Source organism: Mobula hypostoma, chromosome 1, assembly GCF_963921235.1.
Source record: "Mobula hypostoma chromosome 1, sMobHyp1.1, whole genome shotgun sequence".
Lineage (NCBI taxonomy): Eukaryota > Metazoa > Chordata > Chondrichthyes > Myliobatiformes > Myliobatidae > Mobula > Mobula hypostoma.
Genome location: NC_086097.1, coordinates 212,440,159 through 212,453,126, shown reverse-complemented (window position 1 = coordinate 212,453,126; position 12,968 = coordinate 212,440,159). Strand labels below are relative to the sequence as shown.

The 12,968-nt window shown below is 40.3% G+C and overlaps 1 protein-coding gene across 4 annotated transcripts in view; it reads left to right on the top strand.

Annotated features, from left to right (window-relative positions):
- The window catches only part of tox (thymocyte selection-associated high mobility group box), a 256,894-nt gene that overhangs the window by 153,982 nt on the left and 89,944 nt on the right, over nucleotides 1-12,968 (top strand). For 3 of the 4 annotated variants that reach the window (XM_063041957.1, XM_063041937.1, XM_063041929.1), the window contains exon 3: nucleotides 11,503-11,745. The exons of the other annotated variant lie outside the window; for it this stretch is intronic. In XM_063041957.1, coding sequence (XP_062898027.1) covers nucleotides 11,503-11,745 — 243 coding nt within the window. The remainder of the gene's footprint in view (nucleotides 1-11,502; nucleotides 11,746-12,968) is intronic. 4 annotated transcript variants of the gene reach the window in all.

Below are 12,968 nucleotides of genomic sequence, written 5' to 3'. Positions count from 1 at the left end.
ATGGAGTCCCAACTGATGTGTTTTAATTGCCAGGAAAAGAAATCAAATGATAGAATACCTCTCAGCGGAGGAGAGGGACAACTCCTAGTCATTGGAATAGGCCAGGGCATATAAGAATGTGTGAAGTGTCATGGATGTATCTAGGAATGGATTGATCCAAGGGGGACAAAGGGTTGAGTGATGGTGTAGAAGTTGGAATCCTTTTCAGTGGGTCAATATACCTTTATGTCACACAAATGAATTGTATCTGAAACCTAGCAGCTAAATATGGCTGGGTCTTTGTAAGCAGGCCTTGCAGTTTCTTCAGGGCATGTGACTCACATATGCAGACAGATTACCTGTACTGCAGTGTTTGGACAATTCCTCCCCATCCCAGTTTACAGATGCTGCTTGACCTACTGGTTTCTCCAACAGATTGTTTGAAGTTTCAGTGTCTCTTTGAAATTTAATTTGTGTATTAAACATCACAGGCAAATCTCACTGAAGCAGATCTCAGTGAAGCTACACTAAATGGAGATTGAAACAGGCTATTCCAGATTTAATACTATGAAATGACAAAGGTTTAATTAATAATCATACACTTACAAGACCTTTAGCGAAGTATGATCAGGACCTGATACAACTTCATATGAATATTGAAATCAATTTAGTTCAAACCAAACATGTATTCTTAAATCTAAATGTAGCAAAATCTGGATGTGTAGAGCGGGTGCTAATGACAGTTCATCGGGAAACTACATTTACAAGCAGTACGCCAACATTTAAACAATTGATACACATTTTGCATAATATGCATCATTTTAAGGCACAAAACCAAAAAACAAAAATTATCTCTAGCTAACAACCGAAGTTAAAGGTAGTACTTCAAAGGAAAAGCTTATAATGTTGCTAAAAAGAGGACTAAATGGGATAATTGGGAACATTTTAGAATTTAGCAAATGAGTACCATGCCATTGATTTTTTAAAAAAAGAAAATTAAATTCCAAAACTAATCCAACAGGAAACATAAATGCCAACTGTGAAAACAGATACGCTCATACAAAAAGAGAAAAAAAGTACTGAAATCAATGTGAGTCCCTTACAGACTGAGCAAGAAAAATAATATTGGAGAATAAGAATATGGCAGAGAAATTGTTTTCAGAAAAGAAGATACAAAATGCCTCCCAGACATAATGCAGACCAACAGGTCTAAAGAGAATAAGAAGCTATAAAAAAAATTAACGTTAGTACAAATTTAAATGGAGAAATTAACGGGATTGAAAACTGATAAATCCCTGGGACCTGATGACCTGCGTTACAAGGTTTTGAAAGAGACATCTCTGGAGATGCTGGATGAACCTGGTCTCACTTCCAACATTTCATAGACTCTAAGCTGTTCCCATGGGTGGGTTGATAGCAAATGTAACCCTTGACTTCAAAAAGGAGGGAGAATGTGATGTAGGCATGTTTGTTGATAATGCAAAGCTGGATGGCATTGTGAGTTGTGAGGAGCATACATGATGTTTCGAGGGCAAGTGAACAATGATGACTTAATAGGTGTAACATAATGGAATATAAAACAGGAAAGCGGAGTCTCTTAAATGATAAGAGATTGAAAAGAGTGGTATTCAGAGGAGCCTGGATGTCCATGTAGATGAATTGTTGAAAGTTAATCTGCAGGGAGAGGAAGCTGGGAAATATGAAGTATTGATCTTCTGACAGTAGGATTCTTGTGAAGAATGTTGTTTGATATTCAAAGCAACACCACCCTCCTCATTCCACAAATGCCACCAGCCCATACTTGTCACCATCCTCTTCCTCACTGATTGTCCTGAATTTGTTAAGGAGATCTAGGAATGCTTTCTGCAGTAATATTGTGATGTCTGTACCAGAGAAGGGGCTACACTTGAATTCTTCTTAAGAAATGAAGCTGGGCAAATGGCTGATGTGGCATGAAGGGGCACTTTTGGATCAGTGACCATAATTCTATTAGTATTAAAGGAAGTTATGGAAAAAGATAGAACTTGTCTACAAGCAAAGAAGAAATTGATGACACTAGGCAAGAACTTGATAATGTTGACTGGAAGAGGCTGCTAGCAAGTAAAGGGACATCTGACAAGTGGGAAGCTTTTTAAAATGAGATAAGATGGCCTCATGTTCATTTTAGAGTGAAAGACAAGGCTGGCAAGACTAAGGACCCCTGGCTGATAAAGAATATTGAGGCTGTTGTCCGGAGAAAGAAGGAAGTATATGTTGGGTTTAGGTAGCTGGATCAAGTGAGTCACCTGAGGAGAATAAGGGGTGCAGATATATACTTAATAAGGTAATTAAGAGGGCAGAAAGGGAACATGAGATGTCTTTGGCAGATCTTAAATGAGAATCTTTAACATATTCTCAATATATTAAGAACAAAACTACGGTAACTAGGGAGAGAGTAGTTTGCTTTAAAGATTGGTGCTATGTATGGAGCCACAAAAGTTGAGTGAAATTTAAATGAGCATTTTTCATTTACCATGGAGAAGAACATAGAAGCTGGTGAGTTTGGGGGAGCATATCAACATTATGAAACAGGAGATGTTAGCAGCCTTAATGCACATACGAGTGAATAAATCCCTGGGGTATGACCAGATATGTACTGGGACATTGTGGGAGCCAAAAGAGGAGATCACTAGGATCCTGAAAGAGATTTTTGTGACTTTGTTAGCCATAGGTGAGCTTCTGAAAGACTGGAGGATGGCTAATGTATCTTTATTTAGGAAAGTGTGGGAAGGCAACCCAGAAACCATAGAACAGTACAGTGTATGAAAAGACCCTTTCGCTCACCATGTCTACACTGCCCGTGATACCAATTTAATTATTCCCATCTGTTTACACATGGTCTGTATCCCTTCATTCTCTGCACATTCATGTGTCTGTCTAAGTGTCTCTTAAGCAACACTATCGTATTGGTTTCTATCACCTTCCCCATCACCTACCATTCACTGTGTAAAAAAAAAAATCACAAAACTCCTTTAACATCTTACACTTTTATCTTAAACATATGCCCTCTAGTATTTGCATTTGTCACCCTAGGAAAAATATTCTGACTATCTATCCTATCCATACCGCTCATAATTTTTCATACTTCTATCAGATGTCCCTTTACCAGAAGAACGTAAGACCATAAGACATAGGAGCAAATTGGGCTATTTGGCTCATTGAGTCTGCTCCACCATTCTATTGTGGCTGATCCTGTTCTCCCCTCCTCAGCCCCACTCCCTGGCCTTCTCCCCATAACCTTTGATGCAGTGGCCAATCAAGAACCTATCAGTTTCCATCTAAAATACATCCAACGACCTGGCCTCCACAGCTGCCTGTGGTAACAAATTCTACAAATTCACCACCATTTCGCTAAAGAAATTTCTCTACATCTCTGTTTTGAATGGATGCCCCTCTATCCTGAGGCTGTGCTCTCTGGTCCTAGTCTCCCCCACTATGGGAAACATCCTTTCCAGATCTACATCTTTCAACATTTGACAGGTTTCAATCAAATCCCTCCCCCCTCATCCTTTTTAATTTCCAGTGAGTACAGGCCCAGAGCTATCAAACGTTCCTCATATGCTAACCCTTTCTTTCCCGGAATCATCCTTGTGAACCTACTCTGAATCCTCTCCAACGCCAGCACATCTTTTCTTAGATAAGAAGCCCTAAACTGTTCACAATACTCAAGGGGAGGCCTCACCATTGTCTTATAAAGTTATCAGCATCTCATCCCTGCTCTTGTATTCTAGACCTCTTGAAATGAATGCTAACATGGCATTTGCCTTCCTCATCAATGACTCAACCTGCAAGTTAACCTTTAAGGTGTTCTGCAAAAGGACTCACAAGTCCTTTTGTATCTCAGATGCTTGGATTTTATCCCCGCTTTGAAAACAATCCACACGAAGATACAAAAAGCATTTTTTAATTATGTAAAGGGTAAAAGAGAGTTAAGGGTAGATATAGGACCAATAGGAAATGTCGCTGGAGATATTGTAATGAGAGATGCAGAGATGGCAGACGAACTGAATACATATTTTGCATCAGTCTTCACAGTGGAAGACATCTGCAGTATACCAGACATTCAAGAGTGTCAGGGATGTGAAGTATGTGCAGGAAAAATTATGACTGAGAAGATGCTCAGGAAGCTTAATGGTCTGAGGGTGGATAAATCTCCTGGACCTGATGGAATGCACCCTTGGGTTCTGAAGATAGTAGCTGGAGAGTTCGCGGAGGCATTAACGATCATCTTTCAAGAACCGATAGATTCTGGCATTGTACCGGATGACTGGAAAATTGCAAATGTTACTCCACTATTTAAGAAGGGTGGGAGGCAACAGAAAGGAAACTATAGACCTATTAGCCTGACAGCAGTGGTTGGGAAGTTATGGTAATAGATTGTTAGGGATGAGATTACAAGATAGGCCAAAGCCAGCATGGTTTCCTGAAAGGAAAATCCCGCCTGACTAACCTACTTTTTTTGAGGAAATTACAAGCAGGGTAGACAAAGGAAATGCGATAGATGTGTTGTACTTGGATTTTCAGATGGCCTTTGACAAGGTGCCGCACATGAGGCTGCTTAGCAAGGTAAGAGCCCATGGAATTACAGGGAAGTGACTAGCATGGGTAGAGCATTGGCTGATTGGCAGAAAACAGAGTGTGGGAATAAAGGGATCCTATTCTGGCTGGCTGGCTGGCTGCCAGGGGTTGGTTTTGAGATCGCTGCTTTTTCTGATGTATGTTAATGATTTGGACTATGGTATTAATGGATTTGTGGCTAAATTTGCCGATGATACAAAGATAGGAGTGGGAGTGGATAGTGTTGAGGAAACAGAGAGCCTGCGGAGAGACTTAGATAGTTTAGGGGAATGGGCAAAGAAGTGGCAAATGAAATACAATGTTGGAAAGTGTATGGTCATGAACTTTGGTGGAAGAAATAAATGGGCAGACTATTATTTAGATGGGGAGAGAATTCAAAATGCAGAGATGCAAAGGGACTTGGGAGTCCTTGTGCAGGATACCCTGAAGGTTAACCTCCAGGTTGAGTCGGTGGTGAAGAAGATGAATGCAATGTTGGCATTCATTTCTAGAGATATAGAATATAAGAGCAGGGGTGTGATGTTGAGGCTCTATAAGGCACTCTTGAGACCACACTTAGAGTATTGTGTGCTGTTTTGGGCTCCTTATTTTAGAAAGGATATACTGACATTGGAGAGGGTTCACAGAAGATTCATGAGAATGATTCCAAGAATGAAAGGGTTACTGTATGAGGAATGTTTGGCAGCTCTTGGGCTGTATTCTCTGGAGTTCAGGAGAATGAAGGGGAGATCTCATAGAAACATTCTGAATATTGAAAGGCCTGAACAGATTAGATATGGCAACATTATTTCCCATGGTAGGGGAGACTAGGACAAGAGGGTACGACTTCAGGATTGATGTCCATTTAGAACAGAGATGCGGAGAAATTACTTTAGTCAGAGGGTGGTAAATCTGTGGAATTTGTTGCCACGAGCGGCTGTGGAGGCCAAGTCATTGGGTGTATTTAAGGCAGAGATAGGTTCTTGATTAGCCAGGGCATCAAAGGGTATGGTGAGAAAGCAGGAGAGTGGGGATGACTGGAAGAATTGGATCAGCCCATGATTGAATGGTAGAGCAGACTCGATGGGCCAAATGGCCTACTTCTGCTCCTATATCTTATGGTCTTATTTCTTCAACCGAAGTGCATGACCATGCATATTCCAACATTGTATTTCATTTGCCACTCTCTAGCCCATTCTCCTAATCTGTCTAAGTCCTTCTGCGGCCTACCTGTTTCCTCAACACTACCAATCTTTGTATCATCTGCAAACTTGGCAACAAAGCCGTCTATTCCACCATCAAAATCATTGATATACTGCATAAAGAGAAGCGATCCCAACACCGACCCCTGCGGTACACCACTTGTCACTGGCAGCCAATCAGAAAAGGATCCTTTTATTCCCACCAATGCTGCCTCCTTCCAATCAGCCAATGATCTAACCATGTTAGAAACTTTCCTGTAATATCATGGGCTGTTAACTTGGTAAGCAGTTTCATGTGTGTCACCTTGTCAAAGGCCTTCTGGAAATCCAAATATATAACATCCACTGCATCCCTTTTATCTATCCAACTTGTAATCTCCTCAACCAATTCCAATAGGTCGTCAGACAAGATTTTCCTTTAAGGAAACCATGCTGACTTTGTCCTATTTTGTCCCGTGTCACCAATTACTCCATAGCCTCATCATTAACAATTGACTCCAACATCTTCGGAACCACTGAGGTCAGGCTAACTGATCTATAGTTTCCTTTCTGCTGCCTCTGTCCGTTCTTAAAGAGTGGTATGACATTTGCAATTTTCCAGTCCTCTGGAACCATGCCAGAATCCAATGATTTTTGAAAGATCATTACTAGTGCCTCCACAATCTCTATCAATCTCTACCACTGCTTCTTTCAGAACCCTAGGGTGCAGTTCATCTGGTTCGGGCGGCTTATGTACCCTTCGGTCTTTCAGCTTTTTGATCACCTTTTCCCTTGTACTAGTGCCTGCATTCACTTCTCTTCCCTCACACCCTTTAACACCTGGCACACTGCTAGTGCCATCCACAGTGAAGACTGATGCAAAATAGTTATTCATCTGCAATCTCCTGATCTCCCATTATTATCTCTCTGGCCACATTTTCTAGAGGTCTTATACCCACTCTCATCTCTCTTTTATTTTTTATATACTTGAAAAATCTTTTTCTACTCACCTTGATATTGTTGCAGCTTGCTTTTATATTTCATCATTTCCCTCCTAATGATTCTTTTAGTTGCTTTCTGTAGGTTTTTAAAAACTTCCGAATTTATCTTACCACTAATTTTTGCTTTGTTGTATGCCCTCTCTTTTGCTTTTACATTAGCTTTGACTTCCTTTGTCAGATATGATTGTACTATTTTGCCATTTGGGTCTTCCTTCATTTTTTGGAAGAGGACTCTGCCGTCTTCCCTGCCAGTACCTCCTTCCAATTTACTCTGGCCAACTCCTCTCTCATAACACTGTAATTTCCTTTGCTCCACTGAAATACTGCTATATCAGACTTTACTTTCTCCCTATCAAATTTCAAGTTGAACTCAATCATATTGGGATGCCTGCCTCCTAAATTTTCCTTTACTTTAAGCTCCCTAATCAGCTCCAGTTCAATACATAGCACCCAATCCAGTATAGCTGATCCCTTAGTCGGCTCAACAACAAACTGCTCTTAAAAAAAAAATCTCGGAGGCATTCGCTGTCTTGAGATCCATTACCAACTTGATCTCCCTAATCTACGTGCTTATTAAAATCTCCTATGACTATCATAACATTGGCCTTTTCAATTTCAAGTTGTAATCTGTAGTTAACATCACAGCTACTGTTTGGAGGCTGGTGTACAACTGCCATTAGGGTCCTTTTACCCTTGCAGTTTTTTAACACAACCCGCAAGGATTCAACATCTTCCAATCCAATTTCACATCTTTCTAATGATTTGTACAACAAAGTGCAACAATATCTTCCACCTTATTTCTTATACTCCATGCATTGAACATAGAATATAGAAATCTACAGCACATTTCAGGCCCTTCAGCCCACAATATTGTGCCGACCATGTCACCTACTCTAGAGACTGCCTAGAATTTCCCTAGCGCATAGTCCTCTTATTTTTTTAAGCTCCATGTACGTATTTAAGAGGCTCTTAAAAGACTCTATTGTATCCGCTTCCACCACCCCTGCCAGCAGTGCATTCCATGCACCCACCACTCTACGTGTGAAAATCTTAACCCTAACATCCCCTTGGTACCTATTTCCAAGCATCTTAATACTATGCCCCCTCCTGTTAACCATTTCAGCCCTGGAAAAAAGCCTCTGGCTATCCACACAATCAGTGCCCCTCATCATCTTATACACCTCTATTAGGTCACCTCTCATCCTCCGTCGCTCCAAGGAGAAAAGGCTAAGTATACTCAACCTATTCTCCTCCATCCAGGCAACACCCTTGTACATCTCTTTTGCACTCTGTCTATAATGTCCACATTCTTCCTATAGTGAGGTGACCAGAACTGAACACAGTACTTCAAGTGGGGTCTGACCAAGCTCTTATATAGCCGTAACATTACCTCATGGCTCTTAAACTCTATCCCACGGTTGATGAATGCCAACACACCATATGCCTTCTTAACAACACTGTCAAGCTGTGCAACAGCTTTGAGTGTCCTATTGACACGGACCCCAAGATCTCTCAGATACTCCACACTGGGGTATCACCATTTATATTATATTCTGTCTTCAAATTGAGATATAACACTTTGAGTTCTGCATTTGCTACCCGGTTTGATTCTGCATCCCTAATGCACTGATACTCACCCTGCTGGCTGCAATTTTGTCCTATCATCTGCCTGCCCTTCTTGACAGTCTAAATGCACGCTACCTTTGTTTTTTCACCATCCGTTTGATATCTAATACTCTCCAATCCAGGTAATATGCTGCTGAGCCTCTTGAGCACCCACTCACAGGGCTCGACGTCCTTTCTGTAGTGAGGCAACCAGAAGTACAAGCCAAAGAACCTTACATTAGCAGTGGGGAGGTTTCTGGAAAAAACTCAGAGGGACAGGATTCACTGGAACTGGACTCAGAATTTCAAAGTACATGTATTATCGAAGTACGTATACAGTGTACGAGCCTGAGATTCGTCTCTCCACAGGCAGCCATGAAGCAAAGAAACACCATGGGACCTGTTCAAGGAATACATCAAATGCCCATCATGTGAAAAAAGGGACAAATTTTGCCAAAAGCAACTGAATAACACACAGAATATTAAACTTCAAACTACAGAGTCCTTGAAACTGTCTGGTTTCGGTTTAGTTCATTTCAGTTCAATTGAGCGCTGTATCGTTTGTTGACTGCAGGCTGCAGAGCCTGCCAATGTTGAAATGCCTCATCAAAATAGCATTTTTAAAAAAAGAATACCCCAAAACCAGAATAACATGTAACATCAGCCACAGAGTCTTATAAAAATGGGTCCAATTCACCAGTCGCGCTGACTAAACCTTGAACAAGACCCGAGATTCCTGCACCTTCCTTGAGCAGCAGCGAACGAGTGGGAGAGGGAGTCAAGTACAAGCAGACGGGGCTGAACACCCACTCGCCTCTGCTCTCGCCAATCAAAAGAGTAAGCTTGGGATAAGCCTTTGTTCATAGGAGAATGTGTATTGTAAATATAATAGGTTTTTGAGAAAATGGCAAAGAGGATTGCTGAAGGCAGGTGGTGCACGTTGTCTGTCTGTGCAATGACTACAACATTTAAAAGATATTTGGTCTTCTATGGGGATAGGAAAGGTTTAGAAGGGTATGATCCAAACACAGGCAAATGGGATTAGCGTGGCATCTTGGTCAGCATAAACGAGTTAGACTGATGGAGGGTCTCAGCCAGAAACATTGACTCTTTATTCCTCTCCATAGATGCTGCCTGACTTGCTGAGTTCTTTCAGCATTTTGTGTGTGTGTGTTGCTCTGGATTTCCAGCATTCTCTGAATCTCTTGGGTCTATGTTAATTGACAAATGCGTAGAATAGCAGTGGACTTATCCAATACAAGTGGTGGACTACAAAATAGATATTCAAATCTAACATGAGAAGTATGTACTTTTAGTGCAATATAAATATGCTTTTCATAAGTAATTATAACCAGAATGAAGGAAAATACTTAAGTTTCAGAACTTGGAAAAATAGAGAAGGTTAGACCAAGAGGAACACTCTTTAGATCTTATCTCTAATCATAGCAAAAGCTCCCTGCCTGACTTGCTTTTCTTGCGTGAATATAAGTGGGAAGTGCTATGAATACATAGAGCTTCCACATTTAATGCAGAATATTCCTTGAGGATATTTACTTCAAATGGGGACAAAGTGAATCTTGGGCATCTCACCAATTTTTGGCCTGTTCAGTACTGAGACATCTATGGCAAACTTTGAAGAAAATATTTTGTACATTCATCCTGAACCACAAAACTCTGAGGCACAACATAAAAACAACCCTTTCTTTGGAGGTAATCCGCTTACTAACTCTGTGTCTTTTTGCAATTAATTTTGATATATTATGTTCACTCAGATCATTCATAAACCAGCTTATCTTCCTGGAATATAACCCGTTTACCCAGCTTTTGTCATAACTTAAAATTGAGTTTATTGTCACATGCACAAGTGCAACGAAACACTTGGAGCAGTGTCACAGGCACATAGCACAGGTACCTACCCCTTACATTCACATATCACTGACACCAGGCACAAGAAAGACTGTTGTTCACAAACACAAGAAAATCTGCAGATGCTGGAAATCCAAAGCAACACACACAAAAAGCTGGAGGAACTCAGTAAGCCAGGCAGCATTCTATGGAAAAGAGTAAACAGTCGACATTTCGGGCCAAGACCTTTCATCAGGTCCTGGCGAAGGTTCTAGGCCCAAAGCGTCCACTGTCTATTCTTTTCCTTGGAATGTTGTCCAGCCTTCTGAATTCCTCTCGCATTCAGTGTGTGTTGTCCTGCCGTTCATAGACTCACACACTAGACCAAAGTGATAGTGCTGCCATAACCACCATAAATTAGCTTATGTGACCTAATCTAATTCCTTTGTATCCTTGACTGGTGTAAAATGGAGCCATAACTATCCTGATGTTCAATCCATTTTCCTTCAGAAGTGTTTGTCCTTGTTCTATATCAGGTATTTCAATGTCAGCTGGGCCCTGTCAGTGTCACCTTCATCTGAATTACAAACAGCAGAAGGAGCACACCACCTCAAACTATCCACCTGCCACTCCTGTCCCATCTGTGATAAGGTCCGTGGGTCTCTCATTGGCTTCATCAGTCACATCAGCGCCAAAGGAACTTGATTGGAAACAAGTCATCCTCAATCCCAAGGGACCACATAGGAAGAAGAGAATATATCCTAAAGGATGGGGCAGTCATTGCCATACACAACAGCATTAATTTGCCTTTTGCACACTTCAGTCTTTATTGTGTCATTGCTTATTTCGTGTTACTGCCAATGGCAGTTCTAAAGCACTTTTCAGATTTCTAATTTAATTATCAGTCTTTTAAAATGAATTTCATTAGCATTAGGTTCAAAAAAAAATAACATGGATATTTTCCAATTATAATTTCAGTTTTCTTGTTACTTTACAAAGTTAAATCTGGGTTCCAGACTGTGTGGTTTGATCTGTATATAGAAAGCTTTGAATTCATTGCATTCAAACTTCAGTGCTCTATTCTGCCTGAATTGAGTGCTTTTACAACATTCTCCAAATTAAAATGATAAATTCTGGTTGATAGCAATTATTGTAACTGGTGGTTAGAAATTCTGTAATGAGTTCCATTCATCTCTCAGTCAAATTTATAGTGAGTACTGAAATTGTCTGAGGAAACCATTTTTTAAAACTTGCAATCATTATTAAAATATAAAAATTGCTGCTTCTTTCCACAGTCATACCCAGTCCCAAGCATTGGAGATGAAGATTTTGATATCCCTCCAATTACTCCTCCTTCAATGCCGGACCATTCACTCCTTCACCTGACTGACACAGACTCTGGCTACCATTCAGTCTGCCACTCAGTGCCCCAGAATGGGATTCTTCAATTCAATCCACAAAACATGAATCTTCCTGCAATAACAGTGTCTAATATGTTAAGCCAAGATGGAGCTCTGCTTTCAAACTGCCTTTCTGTGGTAGGTACTTCGTTTATTATTTTTTTCTAATCATGAAGCTCACCAGTGGTTCCCCAAGTAATTGGTAATCCATCTCCAACGTTTATTGCATGACACTGTCATTTTGATATATTTGTAATTTTTCAGATTTGTGGAATACTTCATGACCTTCTGAAATATATTATCAAATTTATGTCTTATTTGCCCTTGAATTGAATAAATATAATTCAACAAAGTTAAATCTTAAAATAATACAGTCAAAATATTACTCTTTACATTCTTTCAGAACAGACACTAAATGAATTAACATGTCTATTAAAATGGTGGAGGATGTTATTCAATTGATTTACCATCAAAGAGTAATTTCCAAATTTTCAAAATAATCACAACACACAAAAAGAAAAGAACGATTCCAAGGAATGAAAAGTGAATGAATGCAGTTCCTCAGCTCTCAGCAACAGCAATCACTTATGCGGAAGAACCTGTCATAGGGACGGTAAATCACAAGTGATATGAATCGAGGTACAAAATAATAATGTAACTAAATTTTTCCTTTATTTAGATTTAGACAAAGTTTACAAGGTCACTCAGTTCAAACAACAAATAAAGGAAAATATCTTGTTTTTCTTTGATGATTGAAGTATCCCTGATGGTTGCACCTTGCATTCAAAATCTAGATCCTGGGGAAGAAGTCAGCTGAAAATCTGTCAATTTCTCCATCACATTCAAATCAGGTTAAAATATCCAAACAGTGAAATTGTCAAGTGGTGTGGCAGCCAAGTGTACTTCTCTGAAATTTTAGCTTGTACTCCATTGCAAAGCCATTCTCTGCCAATTCTTTTTTTAAAAAAAAAGTAAAATGTTAGGCTGAATGGAGACACAAAGACTGCAGTTGTTGGAATTTGGAGCAATACACAAATTGCTGGAAGAGCATACTGGGTGAGGCAGTATCTGTGAAGAATATGGACATTGGACACTTCAGGTTGAAGCCTTTCATCTGGACTAAAGGAGATAGCCAGTATAAAGAGGCAAAGGGGAAGGGGTGGAGCAAGATCTGTTAAGTGATTGGTGGATCCTGGTGAGGAAGGTTGATAGGCAAATGGAGGGACGAAGGGTGGAAACAGTGACAGAGGCTGGGAGGGGGGAGGTGAGAGGTGGAGACAACAATGTGGTGCAGATGATGGAATCTTATAGGAAAGGAAGGGGGAGTGTGGATCTAAGTAAGGGAGGTGGGTGGGCAGATG